This window comes from Egretta garzetta, unplaced genomic scaffold, assembly GCF_000687185.1.
Source record: "Egretta garzetta isolate BGI_Z169 unplaced genomic scaffold, ASM68718v1 scaffold215, whole genome shotgun sequence".
In the NCBI taxonomy this organism is placed as follows: domain Eukaryota; kingdom Metazoa; phylum Chordata; class Aves; order Pelecaniformes; family Ardeidae; genus Egretta; species Egretta garzetta.
Genome location: NW_009259719.1, coordinates 4,167,768 through 4,188,463, shown reverse-complemented (window position 1 = coordinate 4,188,463; position 20,696 = coordinate 4,167,768). Strand labels below are relative to the sequence as shown.

Sequence of the window (20,696 nt, the reverse complement as noted above, 5' to 3'; positions counted from 1 at the left end):
CTCTATATTTCGCCATACTTTGTTTGGAGTGTATGTTTTTACATGCTTGCTTTTTCAGCAGCCATGCCAAGTATAGATGTGATACCATGCACATAAATGGTTTTGACCTGTGCCCATGCTGAGTCACGGGTGTTGCTACAGTCAGACTGCTCACTGCTGATCTTGGCAGTGTTCGACAGATCTTGATCTCTTAGAGCTTGCTTAGATGGGCACGGAAGTCAAGGAAACTCCATATTTTGCGTACCTCAGTAGTTAATTGTTGAAGTCTCAAGAATCAAAGTATTAGTCTACAGAGTCACCTCGCACCTCTCTTCTGAACATCAGATCTTCCAGACTTGCAGAATACTTATGAGTGTTAAAAAATCTTCATATTTGTGGCAACAGCAGTATTGGTGAAAACTTACAGTAACCAAAACCCTAAAGCTCTAGAAGATCCCCAAAGATTTTTTTTCCCCATTCTTTCCTTGTAAAAAGTATCAAATTACACAATTTAAACTGCTATATTTGTTTATTAAAGGTCTTTATACTTAGTTTAAAATCCTATATTGTGCGTTACCCACACATCTCCAATTGTATGCTGACTAACTTCCTCTTCACTCCAAAGGCAACAGTGATTATAATGTTTGTCATGCAGGTGCAATTTAAAGTCACTGCATGGGTAATTTAACTCTACTATTTGATAATGTATACTTTGAACGACCAGTTCAGGAAACACTGTAAATTACTATTTTCATTTAAGAAAATAGGTATATGAAATAATAGGGCAAGACGTCTATAAGTTACCAGGCAGGTCTATGCCTGATGGTCATTATTTTAACAACCCTATGGACAGTTTTCAAGGGGGTTTTTTGTTTGCTTGGGGGAATTTTTTGGTTTTAAATAGACAAAGATTTTCAATATTCCTTTTTTGTTTCAGACCTTCTTAGTGCGCTTGTTGAATTCAGGAGTATCATAGCTCCTTATACACAGAATGCCACCTTACATTGAGAATAGTCTTTCATTATTATTCTCTGTTTCTATACCAGTGTTCCCCAAAAAATCAAAACCTTGGAATTTGTTTATTTAGTTGACAAGACCATGCAGATCTGTATTCATATTCTCTCAGCATTGTAATCATCATAAAAAAGCTAAAGAATGGACAAATCACTATGGATCAAAGGAGAAAAAGCATATTTAATGTAAAAAAAATCTGACCATAGTAATCTTTTTCAAAGGGCATTTTTAATGGCAAGGAATATATATTGAATGAGAGGGAGATTCTACAGAAAGAAGAGAAAGAGGAAGAAATGTATGTTGGTCTTTTCTTGCAAATGTGTACAACTTTTTCATTAGGAGACTTCATAGAACTGACCACGTGGTCCATCCGTAAGTACCGTAAAATCTTGGAGATACATGGGTCAGCTTCCTAGCAATTCGGTCTACTAATGTTATCATTAGTTTCACTGTAGGTTTTTTTTCTGACAAGTAGGATGAGCGCTCTCTCTCTCTCTCAACTTCCCACTTCCCTACTTACGTTTTCCAAATCAGCCTAGAGCTGAATTGCTTGAGACATTTATAAATGAAACTTCTGCTTGGGAGGGTGGTGATCTCCACCCATTCACTGTTCATAGTTAAGCTCAGTAGTGCTATAAAATGTAAATATTACCACTACTTAAAAGTAAATATAATTTTGCATTTTAAATAAGTAGTAATAAATACTAACCAAATGATAGATAGTAGCTGACACAATGAAAGGATGCTTTGTAATGACAGGAGATTAAAAAAGTTGTGTGAATGCCATAATATATGGCGCTGAGCAGTAATATATATATATGTGTGTATATATATACATATATATATCAAAGACAGCTTGGAATAGGAAAACTTACTAAAATTGGAAAACATTGCAGTGAATTTTTAAAGCCAGGAACACTTGTGAAGAATTGCTAACACTAGGAAATTCATTTCAGTTTACAATATATTCATATTATAGCATAGTCTGATTGATGAAAAATAATGCAAACATGACTTAGGCGTCTGTACATTCAGCACTTCTCTTTATGAAGGGTTTGAGAGTTTAATAGATATTTAATAGCCTTTAACTTGGAAAACCAACATGAATCTTAAGATCTGAGTGCCATGCAGGGAGCATTTATATGCTACCAAAAATATAGATTTTTAACTAGCTATGGAGAAGATGACATGCAGTATACTTAATTCTTTCAGATATGGCCTTCTCAATCATTGCTAAAGTTTATATTTACACAAATAATTTAACAACATCCTTGCAAAGCACACTGCAAATCACATACGATGATCACTTAATTCTAGGATTTATTATACTTTTGACAGGAATCTCCCCATCATCCCTGGTTTTTATACTTCAGTTTATATTGCAAAGCTCTTTGTTAGAGTCAAATCATCTTTGCAGAGTAGACTAGACCTAAATCTGAGGAAAAGAGTAGTTGCCAATTCATGCAATTCAGAAGTTATTTTCATAATGTCATGTGATATTTGTAAGCCTTCCTAAATCAGAGGAAATCAATTTCTTTTTAATCTTTGAATTATATTTAGAATCTAGCTATCTAGTTTAGACATCATCTAACATTTTAAAAACATGAGATGTCTCTTGATACAAACCACAGCTACTTAAATAGGGCTAAAAAACTTCTGCTAAAACAACATGCTCTAGTGGAACTGCATTTTCCAGTCTTTATAACTTCTCTGACTTCCCTATCCAAAAGCAAAGGCCAAGCATTAAGAGACCTCTGACATGATTTGCTTTGTGCCAGTTACTGCAGCTCCTCTGTTGTTCATCGCAGAATCAGGTACCACTCTGCCTATGGACACCCAGTTAAGCCACACTCTCAGAAGTGAGCTCAGGTTTGTTTAGGGATATGAACCTTGACTCATATTTAAAGTTTGTGGGATTTCTGACCTTGGTTTATGTGCAAAAAAATTTTGTGGTCCATTTTAAACCTGGTGATCTGAAACATTCCATTATCTTATGTCCTCATAAGGGTGGGTGGCTAGACTAGAAAGCTTAGGAGCATTGCCAAATTCCTCATTAAACAGAGTACTTTTTTTCATCCTAAATTGTGTATACTCAAAGTTTTTGGATGTTTGTAAAATTTCTAATATGCAGTTGGTAAGGTGCTTTTATCTGAGCATCAGTTATTTGCGAAAGCATCCCCTAATTGATAATGGCACTTCTGGGTTTTCCTCTCTGAAACAAAGTGGTTGCCAACCATACCACAGCTCTGTGGGGTTGCAAGCCTTCAGCAAACACAGGAACAATAAGGATGGTATTGTTAATTTAAATCCTTGATTCTAAACTTTGCTTTAAGTAGGCATGTTTATTGTGACACCAAACTGTGCTACAGTCAGTCAGGCTATAGGCAGTAGCAATATTTTACTAGCATGGGGGCAGGTTACAGGCTTGAGGCTGAGAGTTTATCTGTCTCTCTATGAGAGAAGCACTAGCTACTTTTTTTTCATATACTTTAACTGCTCCAGCTCTCAGAAATGTTGTTATTGGCATATAACTTATTTTTATGAATTGCATTAAAGATATTCCATTCTCTATCATCATTTATTTGAAAAAAAACCCAAGTAGCCCAATTTGACTGTGATATAAACATTTCATTCATTCATTTAAAAAATGTGATAAGTGAGAGAAATGTGGGTTGGAAATGTAGCCAGCAGCCTGGAAAGCACATAATAGGAGTTGGGAAACAGCACAGCGGATATCTGCACTTCAGTTGAATGCTTAAAGTTTGTTCCAGACCATTAGGGTTGAACGTTTGCAACCAACAGTTATGTGAGTAACACATATTTGAGTGCAGAGTGCACAATATTTTCCATTTACTGTACTCTGGTGCTGGTATGTTTTTTCTTTCTCCAAAAAAATAGGAAAGATCAAATTTGACAGATATGAAATGTAATCCCAAAGTAATGACTAATCTTAATCCAAAATACTCAAACTTCATTAAGGCAGGTTTGCACTCCAAAAATACACTGAAAGGCCTGGAGGGAAATGGCTGAATTTATGGAGATGCTCCCGCATCGGAGCTCCCAGTGGGGGCTAAGTTGAGTACCATGGAAATTCAGACTATTTTTTTCAGATCTTTGTGCATGTGTTTAGGTTGCCCATCTGAAAACATTGCCCTCAGTTTATTTCAGTTCAAACTACTTCAATTTGAAATTCTCCCATGCTTTGCAGGATTCATCTGCATGGGTAGAACAACTGCTAAGTAAAAGATCTTTTCTATTGCTTCCTAAAAACGATTGATATGATTATATATGTGCAGAAGTGACATATGCTAACACAAAAATGTGATACTATTCTAGTCATAGTTTAAATGTAAGTCCCACAGTCATCACTGTAATGTTAAATAATAGTATTAAAGCGATCCTACGATCATTACAGAAACAAATGAAAAATACATATGGATTTTTTTTCCCCCTTGAATCAGGCTGTTAAAGCTCCTGAACATGATTTTAAAGATGAATCTGAACAGCTATTTAAATGTTTATACAACTAAAATCCCGCCTCAGCTGTGTGTTTATTGTGACCACATGCTCTACTGTATAGCATCTGTTGTCATGAGCACAGATATAATAGAAGCATATTTTTGTAAAATTAAAAAAATTGATATTGTTTGTAAAACACCATATAGATCACTGCATAATAATGCAGTATTTCTGTGAGAAAACAAGAATTAAGTTTTAACTAGAAACACACAGCCCTGTTTTTAAACAAGTTGAATTGCTTTTATTGTTGGTGCTGTGCTCAAATTACAAAGAAATATCTATTCTGCGGGATAATGGGAAGATACTTTCTCTAAATTTTTTGGTTCCTTGAGTGTAGTTGTATCCTGTAAGTATCTTCAGAGTTCTGTGCTGCTTGTCATTCATTTTCTTCCCTCAAGCACTTTGCAGCCTTTGCAACTGTCTGAAGAAAGAAGGGGTAAATGGATCTGAAAATCGGAGATTTCTAAACGCTGTTAGGAGGTTTATTACAATTCCTTGTTGTTGAAACAAGTTGTGTAGCTGTGTTGCTGGCCACCAGCTAATGGCAGCATGGTTGTAAGCTAGGAAAAGGGAAATAGTTCAGTGCAAGTCACCGATAAATGGTGGTATAAATGATGGTATTTGGGATCCTCAGTCTGAACAGTCTAATATGACTGTGTCCTCTCTGCAGATGTCTGGCCCAGTCCCATGCAAAATACGCTGCATTCAGCACGTTTCCTTAAGATTGGGTGTGTCTGGGGCTGGGTAAGTTGCTGCTTATTAGTAGGGAAACCTCAGGTCCGTGTTCAGTTTATATCCTGTCCAAAACTTAACACCAGTGGACAAGGGAATGGATTCTCTCTCCTGCATGGAAATACAGAGACTGAGCTGTTTAACAGTAATATCGATTCCCTTTAATGGCAGATGTTATAGTCAAATAGTAGAGAGTAAACAACCTTTAAGTTTGCTTAGCTGGACAAGGCGTATCTCCTGCATGTTTGAAATTGAACTACCTTACCTTTGCCTGTTCTGGATCCAGCTATGTTAGGAAAGGAAGGTTTGAAGCCAGCAGCATTTCAGAGAAAAGATGTTAAGCTTACCACATACAGGTTTTGCACCTTATGATTCAGGTAGTTGTAGTGAAGCAATGACCTGCATTAAGCAGGTTAAGTGACTTACAGAAGGGTATGATCTTCAAGTTGGCCAGTAAACTGGTCATCTTGCTTCAGGAGATATAGCAGCCTCATGACTACAGCAGCCAGAAAGAAAAAGGGGCCTAGCTCTGCCTTGCTACTGCTGTGCCTGTTTTCATCAATGTGGGAGATGCTCTGAAATCCCTCAGGGGACAGACTGCAGAGGCCCCACAGCAAGGCCACCTGCTGCAGCAATTAATAACCACCTTCACTCCATCCCTTTCCCACGGGGCACTGACACTGTTTGCCCTATCATCCCTGCCCTTTCCCTCCTTTCCAGGGAGGTTTGTCCCTCTCCTAGTTCCTTTACTGATACTTGGCCACCCCAGAGGTTCAGAAGCTGGAAGATGAAAGGAAGAGAAAGAAGCACCCAGTGTGGCAAGAGGGCAGTGGAGCAAGGGTAGTGTCAGCTCAGTCCCTATTCCTCTACTGCCCTGAGTATATCTTCTAATTATTACTCCTTATAGGAGAAAGTATTTCTTTATTATAAGAAAAAGAGCTGTCATTGTTGAAATTCGGTTGGGTGGTTTTTAACTTTTAACTTTTTTAATGGAAGAAATTATTCTGATAATATATATTGTAACTGTATGAAAAGCTTCCATATATACAAGAAAAGGAAGAAATTCAAACTGAAGAAAAAAGAACAGGTTTGAGGGTAGTTTGCGTGCTCTTTTAGAACAGGTGTTGCAGTCAGCACATAGCTTTAGGCATCACGTTTCACCCGATCCAGGATGCGTTTCTCTGCAGGATCACTGTTGAGCCATTAAAGAGAGAGAAGGACCCTCCTGCAGAGGAGGATGCAGATCACCAAAGCCAAGCTCCTGCTCTGAATTATCCTTGAATAGTCTGTGTCTGTGCAAGCGCTCTCTTCAGCGTTGGAGACGATTGCCCTTCTGATGCAGGAACCCAAGTTACATGCATAAAGGCAGCTGCTGTGGCTGCCCTCCAAGATTTGTAGTGCAGTCTTATGATGCTTTACAAATTCTGGGCTATCTTAAGAAATTAGAAAGAACTGGTTCTCTGTGGGAAGTCGTTTAGCCATCATACACCATTAAAAGTGTGCTTTCTTATCATGCCTTTGTAGGCACAACTTTAGCAAATGTAATTATGAATGCAGCAGTACTTGAGTGACAAGTCTTTTCCTGTTTCATACCACAATGAAAAACTAATTTTCAAGGAACAGATTCATAAGTACTTGCATTTTTGAGCAAATATTTACTATTTTCAAGTAAAATATGAAGCTTGGGGTTTTTTTCCAAATCAATTCATATGATATTTGTACAAATGTTTTTATATAGGCCAATACAGAAATAGGTTAGGAAGAAACTGGTAAAGCGTGTGCAACCTGAAAAAAGTGTTGTGTAATGCTCTGACTCAAAATATGGAGTTTCTTGCAGATTTACTCTGTATTCTTGTTTTTTCTTCATTAACAAAATAGTTTGGCATGACTAGATTTTCTTCCTCTTTCTCTCTCTTTCTCTCTCTTCCCCTTTCAAGTATTAAATTTCTTCTTTCCTCATCTTCCCCACAAAGTGAAAAAGCAGTTTTTCTGTTCAGATCTGTTTTAAGCCTCTGAACCTGCACATCAAATAAACCAAACTAGTTCTTCAGTAGATGAAAGATGGAGGAGAAATTATTAATAAGGTTCTCGTTGACTCAGTGTGGCTTCAACATAACAGGAACCCCAACAGTTTATTCCATTTTATATATGGACACATATGCAAGGATTTTTCTATGCTGTCACTATTAAATGATGGTGATGATACTGGTGTAAAGGAGAAAGATTCAAACCAGAAGATTTACATTGCTTACACAAAAAGATCTTTACTCTTTAAACATGAAATATTCTCCATAAATATTAAACATAGACTTTCTTTTGATAGTTAAACCAGCATTGAAGGTCAATAAAACCCCTTACTCTGTCCCTGAGAGTTGGCTCCCATATTGCCAGTGTCACAAATGACAGCCTAAGCCAGCAGGTGTTCGACAATGCCTATTGTAATACAAACTTCAGAGACTTGCAGTGGAGCCCACTTAAAAGACAAGGCCACTTTCCTTACTTCGTCAGCAGCTTGCTTTATTTCCCATTGCTGTCACGGAAGCAGTTTTGCTAGAGGTTTTTCTCCCTTGCAACTGAATCTTGGTGTACACAATGAAACATTTTGGTGGAATATTTCAGTATTTGAAAGACCTTGCTCTGACTGCATTTACGCACCTTTTGTTTTCTGTGAATGTTCAGTTCCTGAGACTACTGGCACAAACGTTCACTCAAAATTAATTTCACCATGGAAACTGAAAGTTGAACTCAAACAGAAGACCCGCTGCTGGGATGATTGTGTGCTTTGTCCAGTTGGGGCTGAAAGCAGGGCCATCTGAATTATCTGAGTAGTCACAGACCAACTGCAGTGGTTATGACTGGCAGAAACTTCTTTGCCATTGATCCGGTGAGGGTAAGAATACCCCATGCCTGTGAAATGATCTTCAGTTACAGAAGCTGATATAAGTATGATTCGCTTGTTCACATTTTATTAATAGAAGAGAAAGTTAAGTTGGATATTTTTTTTCTGCCCTTAATTATTTGCTCAACTCAATCTCTACCTTCAATCCTCTGTTGTCACTTGTTGATGTGTTAATCCATTGCCTGTGACCTCACAAGTCAATGACTGGTAAGGACATGCACTTGGCTTTGCAGCTTCATTTCTAGATTACGTTTGAGAATTGCGAAAGGGAAAGCATTCATTTACTGCTTCTGGAAGATAACATTTTCTTTTTAATCTACCTCTTGTATAGCGGATGAGAAGCTAGTTGTCCCACTTTGCAAGGTATTAGTTAAGATATTATTATGCACTATGGAAAAAAAAAGCTGCAGTGAGCCAGAAGTTTAATCTTTTTATGGTTCTTTAGATGACAGTCACATGTTCTGTGGTAGTCACCGTAAGTTAGACACTTCACAAACATCTGTAATAGATAAACAAACTGTAGATCTGTAAGAATATTCACTGTATGGAAAACCAAACCAGTGTAATTAATTGATATCTATCAAGTAATTCCTGAAGTAGAAAAGTTTTTTGACTTAAACTAATATATTGCTCTTTGTGGTTCCTTTAATTCGTAATTTCCATCAACCTGTGCATATACTGCATTCCCCAAATTACCAAGTCTAGCAAAATTTTCTGTATCACTTAATTCCTACAAAACCTTGTAGTTTTTTACTATTTTGTCAAAGAAGCCATATAGTAATTTACTCAGCATCATAGTTCTGTAGTGGAAACTTTCTTCTGCATTAAAATACCTTTTTTTTTTCATTCCAGCTAGGTGAAGTGATAGGAAAAGTTCCCAATTTTTTTTTTTTACTTTCCCCTCCCTTTCTCCTTTGGGGGAGCAATAGCCTATACTGTACAGCCCTTGTGGCACACCAGAGAAGTGGGTGAAGGAAGAAATTAAATGGGAAATGTGCCCCCTTTCATGAAATGGCACCTTTAAGCCTGGCTATATGGTATGTGCTTTCTCACAGGCTTCAGTATTCACCTGGGGGCCACCTAGAGGGGCTACCACAACAGGATTTGGTGTCAGGCGCATCATAGGTACAACTGAAGAGTGATTACTCCCTTCTCATCAAAAAGAGAAATGAATCATTTAGCATTCAGTTAATTGTTACAGCACTATGCCCTTCAGGTCCTTTTCTGAGCTATTTTTAAAGATACAATAAATATAAGTTTCAGACTGAAAAAAATGCAGATTATGCCAATTTCTGGGAATAAGATTAATATTTTTTTTCCTGTCCTTTAGGGTTTGATTTATTCATAACTGTTTTGAGAAATTCATGCAGTACAATTTTGGTGTTATTGTCTGTTAAAGATTTTCCCTCCTTTCCTTTTATTGGCCCCATTTCTCCCATACACAAATCCACAAAGCCACAGATGCTCCATTACAATGATGTCAGTCTTGCTACATGCTCCAGCTGTTTGGTAGGTACATTTATAAAGTTCAGCCTTTTACATTATACTGTAAATGTATATTTCATGTATAAACATAAAGCTAACATATTGCAGATCACTCTAAGTGTAATTTTAATGGAGGTTCAGTAAGTTTAAAAAATACCGAAAAGTGTTTAATCTTTCCGTTGGCAACATTTTTATAGTAAGTTTTCCAATTTTATTTCTTTTTTTCTGAAGCTCGGTTTGAATATTCCCTGCCCCCTCTGCTATTTCATCCTCTGTGATCTTTGGAAAAAGCAGGGAGTTATTTTTAGTAAGACAATATGTATTTTAAATAAAGATGTCTGAGGAAAAATATGTTTCTCTCCACATCTTCCTGGTGCTCAAACCCTCACTTAACGTTCTGTACATTTACCAGCGTACCACACTGAAAAACACCTCATTACTGGAATTGCCAGATTTCAATGATATTCGATATGGCAGATATTCTGTCAATAGGAGATATACATTCTGACAGATTGTTTTAAAAATTTATCAAAAATTAGGTCTGAGCCTTAAAGCCTTTCTCTGTATTGTGTCCTGAATTTCAAAGGAAAGGCTACACAGCGCCTATTTGGCTCTTCCTCCTCCCCCTTTTCTCTCTGGTATGTGCTTAGGAGTTCAGCTCTTTGTAATGTGGATCACTGAATAGTGCCCACAGGATCCTTCCCTGGTCTCCCCTGGGTGCTTTCCTTCTTACAAGCAATGTCTTTATTTCTCACTCTCCTTTTGTGTTGTCTACTTTGTCTTTATTTGAATGTGGTGCTGAGTTATCACCATATTTGTACCATATAGTTGTCATTATTCTAAAATAAATCTCCTCACTTAGGAAGATTTTGAGGCTTAATCTCTGTTTTGTTGGCTCAGTAATAAAATGACTCTCAAGAGGACAGATGAAAGCTGAGATCTTTCTCAGTAGTTCATGTTGCTTCAAGCAAGACCCAGAGTGAATAAAGGCCCTAATATGGTTGTACAGGCTAAAGTTTGGGACCATGAGTTATCGCTATGTGGCTGCAGAAGAACCTTCATTATTTTTGCAGGTTGGTTTCATGCGTACTTAAAAATTCCAATCATAAATACATAGCTAGGTGTTCACAATAGAGCAGAGATTCAGCACTGAAATTGGAAAAAGAAAAATCTGATAAACTCCTTGGTAATTCACTTGTGTCCCAGTCTCCCCATTAACCTATCAGCAGTATGAGCCTATCCATTCTGCTTCAATTGCGTACCTCTCAGCATCATGTACATCTTTAAATGGACAAGTGTATTCTGTGAACTGAGCATTGCCCAAGGCCCTCTACTTTTACAAGGTGTGGAAGTACAGCATGATATATAAAGTCAATGATATTTATGACTATGGTACAGGTGGTGTTGACAGATTCAAAAAACCCTAACAAAACCTGTTGCTCAGAAATACCAATAATGTCACTATTATTTGATTTCTTTTTAATTTGCAGGTCTTTTGTTATCCAGCAAATCCCAAGCAGCAACCTCTTCATGGTGGTGGTAGATAATGAATGCTTCTGTGATTCTGTCCCACCAATTACCATGGCACCTATAGAAATAAGGTATATCCTTTTATTTGCAAAGTTGTCAGAAAGAGATTCAAGATGCAAATATTGAAAAATTCTTATTACGTAAAACTTGCATTACATGGCTTAAGAACATATCATTACCCATTTTAAAGCACTAGGGCTTTTTGAAATTAAGCCAGCTGAGAGTGTGTTCTTATTTTCAAGAATTCACTTTTATTATTTGTTGAACAGCCAATATGAATTAAGCAAACACAATTATGTGCATATTTTAAGTATCACAGGGTCATGGTCATCTTTAGATAGCTGAACAACTTTCAAATTAAGGCCCTAAGTATGTAATTTCCTTATGAGAATGGAGCTCCTGATATTGGAACTTACAAAACTCCTTACAATATAGATAGCTTTTTATTTTAGGGTTGGACTGGAATATTGAAAGTGTTTCAGAGTCCTGCTTTCCAAAAATATAGAAATGTAGCAAAGTAAATATATCACTTGATTTTTATTTGCCCCACTTCTTATTTTGTGCTGTTCTGCTGTTCTGTTCAGGATTTGTTTTCTCACTTAAGTTGTCATTTATCAAAAGTAGCCCCCAGTGTGCTTTTATTGCAGACTTATTATGGAAAGACAGGTTAGCTCTGTAAGAGCAAATGATACTGTCTAAACTACTAATCACTGAGGAGAAAGCACTAGAATCACCTTCTTTTTCTTGTGTTGACCACACATATCACCTTGGGTTTCTGATGGAGAGGAAGGAATGAGCTGAAAGATTTTCACTATATTCATTTCAAAACGCTCACAAACTCAGGACAATGCTCAGAAGATCTCTCCTTAACTACCTTGTACATAATGAATCCCTTAAATGTGAACGTTTAAAATCTCAGAAGATAAGAAGACGCCCAGAATCTTGTCATGGATTTCACCCTGAAGTAAGTTTCTACCTACTTTTCCTTTCTTTTAGACTCTGGTAGATGTTTTATTCTTTAAAAAAATAAATAGGAAAACTATTCTAAGATGGAACATCAAGATATATTTTGAACGCTCGGAACACAGTAGTAGGGGAAGTGATTGACATTGTAGGTGCTGCAAATCTTTTTCATTCTCCTGTAGACAATGTCTTGACTTGCTTTTGTATACTGTTTTGTATCATATAAGAGAACATGGTAGGATGTGAGCACAGGCAGCCAGGAATATCTGAGAACTTACTCTGGCTCAAGCACTGACCACAATATTCCTCATCAGAGATGGTTGGGAACCTTGTGCTGTTAATGGTTTTTTTGTCAACTAGCTTCACTATCTCAACTGTCATGCTATAGTCATCATGTTTACACACAGTATTGCTTGGGAGGGATCACTACACATATTTACTACTCTGTGTTCTGCATAGTACTCTTATTTGTACAATGCCAGGGAGATCTGATAGAGACTGGGGATGTGATTACAGGTGGCTTGTACAGCTTATGTTCATAGACATCTATTTTACTCTGGAGTAACATGCCTTCAATGGTGTAATGTAATGTAGAATGAGACCTAAAATATGGCATGGAGGGGATTGTGTAGTGCTTGTTGATCAAGCTCCCTTTCAGTCTACAATCTAAACTTGTTCAGATGAAAATGTGTACCTCTATTTCTTCCTGAGTGTATTTAGTTCATGGGTTTTGTTGTTTTGCACCAATCCTCATCTGCCTATGTAGTTTGGTGAATAATCATGTATCATAATTGAGTGTAAAGGCTTGCATTTATTTTCCTTTGGGTTTTTTTCTTTAGGAAAATGCAAGAGAATGTGGCGGTGTCTCAGGCCTTAATGCTAAACCTCCTCTTGTTCTTCCTCTGCTATTGACGATTTTCTCAAGGTGACATTGACTGATGTGTTCAATTGGCATGCTACTACATGGATAAACTGTGATCTGGGAAATGGTGCAACATAGAGGACATGAAATATAGTCAGAGCATCAGCATTTCATGATTTTAAACTGTTGGTGATATAAATTCTTAAAGATATGTTGAAAAAAGATTTATCTTTTTACTTTGCAAGTCATGCAGATGTGAATTTGGCATATGGTAGTCATGATTCATCAAAAAAGGACTTGATAGATAGAGGCGACCATTGCTTTGTCCCATTGAAAACAATTTAAAACTGTGTACTTTTTCAATAAAGTATATTAAAATCACAGTTTCAGAGTGTATTTTAAGTATGATAATACATTTGTTCCATTGATGATGGGAAGAGAATAAAATAAGTGGAAGATGTTTTCTTATGCTTTTAGTCTATTTCTGAAAAGATTCAGAGAAGAAAACGTGGAGTTAGCTTTTATAATAAGGGAGATAGCTTTTATTAACAAGTCAAGGAAATGCATGTACATGTATGAAGCTGAGCAGGTAGTATGCTGTGCTGATTTAAAGTGAAGGTTTGGTTTCTGGAAATAGCTATAAAACATCTCAGCCACATTTAGAAAGGGAGTCAAAGCCTGATTAAAGCCTTTTCCCTAATTTGGGGAAGCTTTAGATCACATTGGTTGATTTGGTTGTAGATGGCAAAATTGAATACTTTTCATCTGTTACAATTTGTGGGAAGATATGTAAAATAACCTCTATAAAAGGACGATACTGTTCTGTTAGTGTTCTGCCCTACAGATGTTATGTCAGCCAGGAGAAGCTTGTCATGAGGAAATTCATAAGCAGAGAAAGTTTATGTACAACACATCTGCATCAGCAGAACTCATGATGGTTTTCACTGAGAATTCATTGAGGCTCACTCTCAGTGGGCAAAGATCAAGACCAATTTTTTTTTTTATTCTAAGCCTTACGTTTTTCTTTGTAAGGGAAACAGGACTGTAAAATAAGATTTTGGGGACTTTAAAACCCCATACAAAGAGGGGTATTTATCCTACCCTAGCATAATGAGTATATTCCTCTTCTAATTGGTAGTAATGTCCCTGTTGTGGATATGTTTGCTGAAGATCTTGGTCTAGGTTTATCTTTGGAGTTTTATATGAAGTAGAATACTACCAAGAGAATAATGTGACCTTCTAACAATATAATACATTAGATGCAAAATAAAATGCCACCGTTTTAAATCTAGTGCTTGAAGATTGCACTGTCCTGATTGGGAGCAAGTATGCTTTTAGAATGAGCTAAACGCTAAGCAGATTTGCTATGTATCCTAGGTGAGAATAGGCAGCTAAGCCGCTGAGAGGGGCTTTGTTTTAAGGAATACTATCCAGCTTGTAAGAGGAAGGACTAGTAAAATAAAATTTCCAATTCAATGCTTTAACGGGTTCAAATGCACTGGTATTTCCTCTGGTTCTGAAACCATACAGATCTTTGTCTGGACTCACAATTTTCTTTTCCTCACCTTTTTTTGGTTAGGAGTGTTTCCCTGCAGACTTCTCTGTCCTTCCTTCTTGGTCTCAAAATCACTCACTATGGGAATAATTTTCCCACTGACATTCAGTCAATGTGTTGTCCTAGCGACATGCTCTGTTTACCAAGCTAATTGGGAATTCAAGGCATTTTCTACACTTGGACTGACACAGATACCCTGCAGTTCTTTGCTGAGTTTTTCTCTGAGCACCATTCCCCCTTACCCTCCATCGTTCTCTCCAAAATTAATCTCAATACTATTTATAAAGTGGTTTAGTTTCTGATTTTCCGTATGAGTTTCCAGAATGCACAGCACTACAGCCTCTTAATGCTTTTGTATGTCTGATGCTTTTCTTTCTCAATACGACTTAAATGGGAAATGTTTATAAACCAATACAGTCCAGGTGATTTTTCTGTGTTAGTAGGAAGTGAAAAGAAAAATCTTTTTCATTAGAGCCACTCGAAAGCTCTGCATACAAATGCCTATCCTGTCTGATGTATAAATCATCATCACTCTTACAAAGAAAAGAAATACATTAAAGGAGAAAATTTATTTCTACTGAATCAAACTGAAAATGACTAATAATAATTCATTGTTAATTTTGGAAAGAGGTGGACAGTTTTGTAATTAGAAAGGAGATGGGGAATAACAAGAGAGATTAAAATATGACAGTCTAAATTAATATTGTGAAAGAGATTAAAATATGGGTACGTAAATTAATATTACTCAGAGAAATGTGACAGTTCATTTTCACACATTAAGACAAAATTATAAAGCAGAATATATTGGTGTACACAAACAAGTTATATGTAAAACCGTATAATCCAAATAAGTTGCTAAGTATAAAAGCACTTTATGAGTTGCTATTTCTTTGCTAATGAAGATGTCATTTTAGTTTTGTATTTATTCCTTTACAGCTTTCTGATGCAGTTTGAATTCAGGTTCATAAAGGCGAGAGAGAGAAGGAATCTCTCTTAGGAGAAATGAAGATGTTGCCTTGCATTCACGCTTGTGGATCTGTGCCTATACAGGCCCTCATATTCAATTGAGTATGTTCAGTTGTTGACATTCATGTTGATTTTTCTGATCTTCAGGTATCAATCATGAGTGCATGAAACAGATCAACAGTATGCCGGTGATAATGCTGAGATCTCTATTTATTTGAACTAATTGGCTGCATCTATACTAGTAAAGCAAGTGTGTCTAGAAACATTTTGTGGCACTGGGGCCAACTGGCTCAGAGTGGCATGCGTCTATGCCAGTAAGATCTCTTGGTCTCCCAAACAGAGTAGATGCAATATGAACAGCCGATGTCCAAACAGAAATGATGATTATGAGTTTTATGGGACAGAGCTAGCTGACACAGGCTGAAAGCATGCCAAGGGCTATTCAAAACAGTTTTACAGAAAAGCTGATCTCATTCTAATGCACAGGAATGTTCCTGACCATTAAGTTTGTCAGTCTGTATGTCATCATTAGATCTGAAACACTGAGAAGGTGTGAAGATACCACGAAGTGGGTCTGTGCTGTCGTACCATAACCTGTGGCAGGTCATAGAAGGTGTAATTAAATTTCATAACCTCACTAATCATAGGTGCTACTCCTCTCAAATCCTAAAAATATCATGCAAGGTCTGATCTGAAGCCCAATGTAGTCAACAGAAAAACACAGATGTACACATACGCATACATATGCTGCATATATGTAAACTATATACATTTTTCATAAATGGGAAATTCAGACATCATCTATATTTTTTATCTCTCTAAATCTGAGGTCAAATCCAAGGAGAACCAGGACAACTGTACAATCTGTTTCTACATAGCAAGAGGCATAGCTAAAAGTTTCAGCTTCTGGTCTGGATTTTTTTTTTCTTTTTTACTCTCTTTGTTAATGGCATTGATTTTCAACTTATTAGCCCCAGCTGCCTCATCTTCCTTTAATCTTGATACAGCAAAAGCTGTTTGGGGCCTCAGGACTGGCCGTGGACACACCATTTTCTAATGGTTTTGTGTGGGAAAACTGTCTGCCCATAACTGCCAGTGCTGCAAACACTCCTTTAAAATCCTGTAAGACAGAGAGCCTGGGGCAGGTTTCTGCAGCTGTGTTATCTCCTCTCATTGTTTTTGTGACACTGAGACTGCCTGACCCACTGCATTTTGCTGCCAGGGCCAATTCTGCAGTATATATGCTACGGGAAACAGGTGGTTGCCTAGGGCACGAAGATATTAAAAGCAGCAGTGATTGTTTCATTGCCTAAATGACTTCAAGAGACTGTTTCAGTTTTCTTATGATAGCAAGAGCCCCGTAACAAGGCACTGGCCTGTTTAGCCCTTTGGGTCCACAAGGCAAGAGAGAAGTTTGGCTCAGAAGGTTTGCGGCTAAGAGATACCAGTTATTTCCATTTGTCTCCTGAGCCCTTTATAGCCTCCAAGGACTTTACATCTTGGGACTTTCTGTGCCTTGGAAATTCTGGCTTGTGCAACTTTAATGTAAATAGGCATTCACAATTGGAAAGTTTTTATGCAGAAGAGCACATCAAAATCTTGCAACTATGGAAAATATTAAGTTTATTTAATTTTCCTATTGATAATTCTTTTCGCTGAGCTGTCCAAGATACTTCCATTAGTATGTTTATTTCTTCTTTTCCAATTTCTTCCCCATGGTTCTGAAGGTTTCAAGTATGCATTTATCTGACTTGCTGTTCATCTGTTTTACAACAATGTACTCTCTCTGACAGGTCCAGCTCTCATGTATCTACTGAGAGAGATGCTTCCCATATACAGCATCTTCAGAAGATCTCACTGGAGTTTATCACAATCCAGTCTGAAGGCAATTTTCTTCTTTCTCGTCTTTAGCTGTTGGCCTTTAGGCTCAGATCTTACGTCTTCCAATATAATAATATTCTTGGGATAGCTCCTTGGGAGGATTTACCTCATCTGCAAGAGTCAGTCCTATGTTTCTTCCCAAGAATACTTCTGGAGCTGGATGTTATAACTTGGATATACCAAATCATAGTGTACTCTTGTGATGCTCTGAGTAGAAGGATATGTTTCCAGCTCTTTCAGACTTTTTTCCTTCTTCTTCCCATAGTAACTGTAGTCAATTAAGCAAATGTTGTTTTATTGTTTGCAATTCCAGTACAAATGATTTTAAAAGTCTGCCTATCAGATACTTTGAAGAATTTCAAAGCACGTTGTTAATCTTGAAGAACCCCTTGACTGTCTTTGGATTAGAGTTGGAACAAGAGGCACTTTTGAATTATGGTTGAGTTAGATACAGATTAAAGATGATAATCGGTAACTAGTATTAACAAAATGTATGCAATATACTTTAAAACAAAAATTATACCTTACATAACATTTGTTAAATGCCAGATGACTGCTTAATGATCAGTTTTAAGAATATGAAACTTTGCTTGCAGGATTAGATCTAATTGAAACTGAAATGGGTGTAAACAAGGCATGCTATTTCATTGTGAAAGCATTCCCATGCACGGATAGGTTAAATATCTTAATTACTGAGACTTCCTTTAGTTCTGTAATTTTAAAAAAGGCACCCTTAATTAAAGAGAAAAAAATAATTAAAGGGTGGCAACTAAATTTTTTTTATTATTTTCTCCTAAGTCTGAAGGTGGCTTTACTTAAGAGTAGTCAGTAGAGCTGTGAATTAATCCACCCAGCCAAGTGCTGAGATGCTGAAACCTTAAGAAGACAATTTCCATTTCAACAGTTTTAACAATTTGATTGCTCATCGTTGTGGCAGAAATAACCAGGTAACTGTGTTTATGTCAAGCTACCCTCTAACACCTCAACGGGTGTCAAAAGCTCATATTTGTTCCCTGCTCTGCTGCTAACAGTTTCTGGCAGCGTATGGGACGCCTTGTCTATGCAGAGATTTGTAGGTAATTCACCACAAATAAAAAAACAGTATTGAAACAAAATCGATGCTCTATCAAGATAAGTGGCACAAAAGCCACTGTATTCCCTGTGATGTTTTCATTATTAATTGAAAGTCCTTTGTTATCTTTATGTTAAATAGAATTGAGGCTGAATTTCCAGTTGGTCATGTCAGAGTGCTGCAGAATCCAAGCCTGTTGAAGAGTTGAGCTGTAGCTCATTCAAGTAGTGCAGAGTTTGGTTATCTCTTATTTGAATTCTTTTATCAAAAGGTTATAAGGAGTTGACAGCTAGTAGGGCCTCTGTAAGATCAAACTTGAAAGCTGGCTTTTTTGTTCCAGATGCAGTCTTGAAGTGCACTTATATGTGTTTAAAGCAGCCTTGTAAGAAAAGGTTAAACTTGACAATTCTGAGTCAAATTTGAACCTTAACACCAGAAGTTCAAGTGGTTAATGCTGGGTTTGTTTGACTATGTTAGGATTTAGTCTGCAGCTTTGACATGCTGGGTATTTCACTTTCAGGAGAAAGGGAAGATCAGATTTCAGTTCATAGCAAGAAGTGTTTTGAATCAACTATTTAAATGTCTGAGGAAGAGTGCTAAATGTTTAATAGGGAAAGCTAGTTGGGACTAGTTGGGATAGCTGAACGAATCGAGAATGCTTTTGGCAGACATGCAAATGTGCAGATGGCTCCTGAGACAGGAAATAAAGAACTATTTTGTTTCATTTCTTTGTTAGTGTTTTGGCATTGGTCAGTTGGGTTTAGCCGGAAAATGAAAGATTGTTTTTCATTTGCCCATGTTGTTTGTGGGGAAAAAAAAATAGGTAGAATTAATTTGTAAGCAGCCAGCTGCATTCCTGGATCTTCTAATACCACCTCTGAGACATTACTGTGGTTTGTGCAATAGTTAAGATAGAATCCCAAGTTCCTGTCAATATTTTATTATCCGTTAAGTTAATGAAGCTATCTAGGTACATCTGTTTCATGTCTACAGATGTTAGTGAAATATTCAGGGGAAAAAAAAATTATTTACATTGCTGGTTTCTAAGCATCAAAACTAAAACAGAGCTACAATTAATTTGTAATTTCATTACCTCTAACAGACTTTAAAAAGGAGGACACAAAACCTGGTGATGGAGACTTGTGATTTCCCATCATCAGATCTTTGTGGGTTTCAGAAAGGCGTTTTGGTTTAAAGCAGACATTCTTCCTGCTTGTTCTGCGTCAGGCTTTCAAAGTCCAAACTCTGATAATTTCAAGAACTCCCAGGAAATCTACCCTCTGGAGAAACGGCGAACAAAGGGTATTTTGAATTCAGCTTAAAACCTGATGTAAATGTGATACACTTAAATTCATACAAGTATGGAATTAATAACGGATATCTAGTTAATATCCTTTAGGTCCACTAGTAATGATATAAGCAGAGATCTCTGTAGGAAGATAAATATTCTGTGAGCTATAGGAAGGTCAAGAATTGTTATTTTCCACTGATAAAACATTTCTTGGCAGTAAACCTCCAAATTTTATTTAAAATAAAAAACTTTAAAAACTTGGGTTTATGAGAACTTAGAGAAGCATTGTTTAAGTCCATTTTTTAACCATGAAATTCTTTTGACATATGGCACTCATTATGTATTTGCATCTATCTTGAAAGATTTTTTTCTAATAGAAGATACTTAGAAGTTTCACATTTAACATATTTTTCAATAAACACTTGAGAACTTCTTAACAGTAAACAATGATCTTAAACTGCCTTGCCAAGCATGTAAATGATCTACAACTCCTAATGCACCAAAGGTTTTTGCATATTTTCAGCTCTGCATTTGGGACCTCTAGGCAATGCTGTTTCAGATTAGGACAAACCATGAATTTCTTAACTGTTTCACTTGAGAGAAGAAGGCCTTATCCTTCTGATATTCATGGCAGAAAACCTGGAAATCTGTCCTGCCCATTCCTTTCCAAATTCAGCAACCCTATCTTCATTAGCATCTGGCAGATTTAAGATTAGTGGAGGATACCCTAATGCAAAAAAATGAAATACTCTATGAGCAAAATAAACAGGAAAAAAACCTCTATCATTTACACTGCTTTCCGCTGCCTGTCCAGCTTTTTCCTCAGTCTTACACAAGAAGAAAAATGCCTTGTAATATGACAGACGTAGAAAGGAAAGATTATGGCCTCTTGAAAGGGAAGAATGATACATTTTTCCTTCTGTCCTGTTGTAACATTCAATAGAAATA

The 20,696-nt window shown here is 36.9% G+C and overlaps 1 protein-coding gene across 1 annotated transcript in view; it reads left to right on the top strand.

The window, feature by feature from the left end:
- CACNA2D3 (calcium voltage-gated channel auxiliary subunit alpha2delta 3) overlaps positions 1–13,050 on the top strand; it is a 474,057-nt gene extending 461,007 nt beyond the window's left edge. The window contains exons 38-40 of the mRNA XM_009639329.2: positions 11,119–11,231; positions 12,040–12,122; positions 12,961–13,050. Coding sequence (XP_009637624.1) covers positions 11,119–11,231; positions 12,040–12,122; positions 12,961–13,050 — 286 coding nt within the window. The remainder of the gene's footprint in view (positions 1–11,118; positions 11,232–12,039; positions 12,123–12,960) is intronic.
- Positions 13,051–20,696: the final 7,646 nt, after the last annotated feature.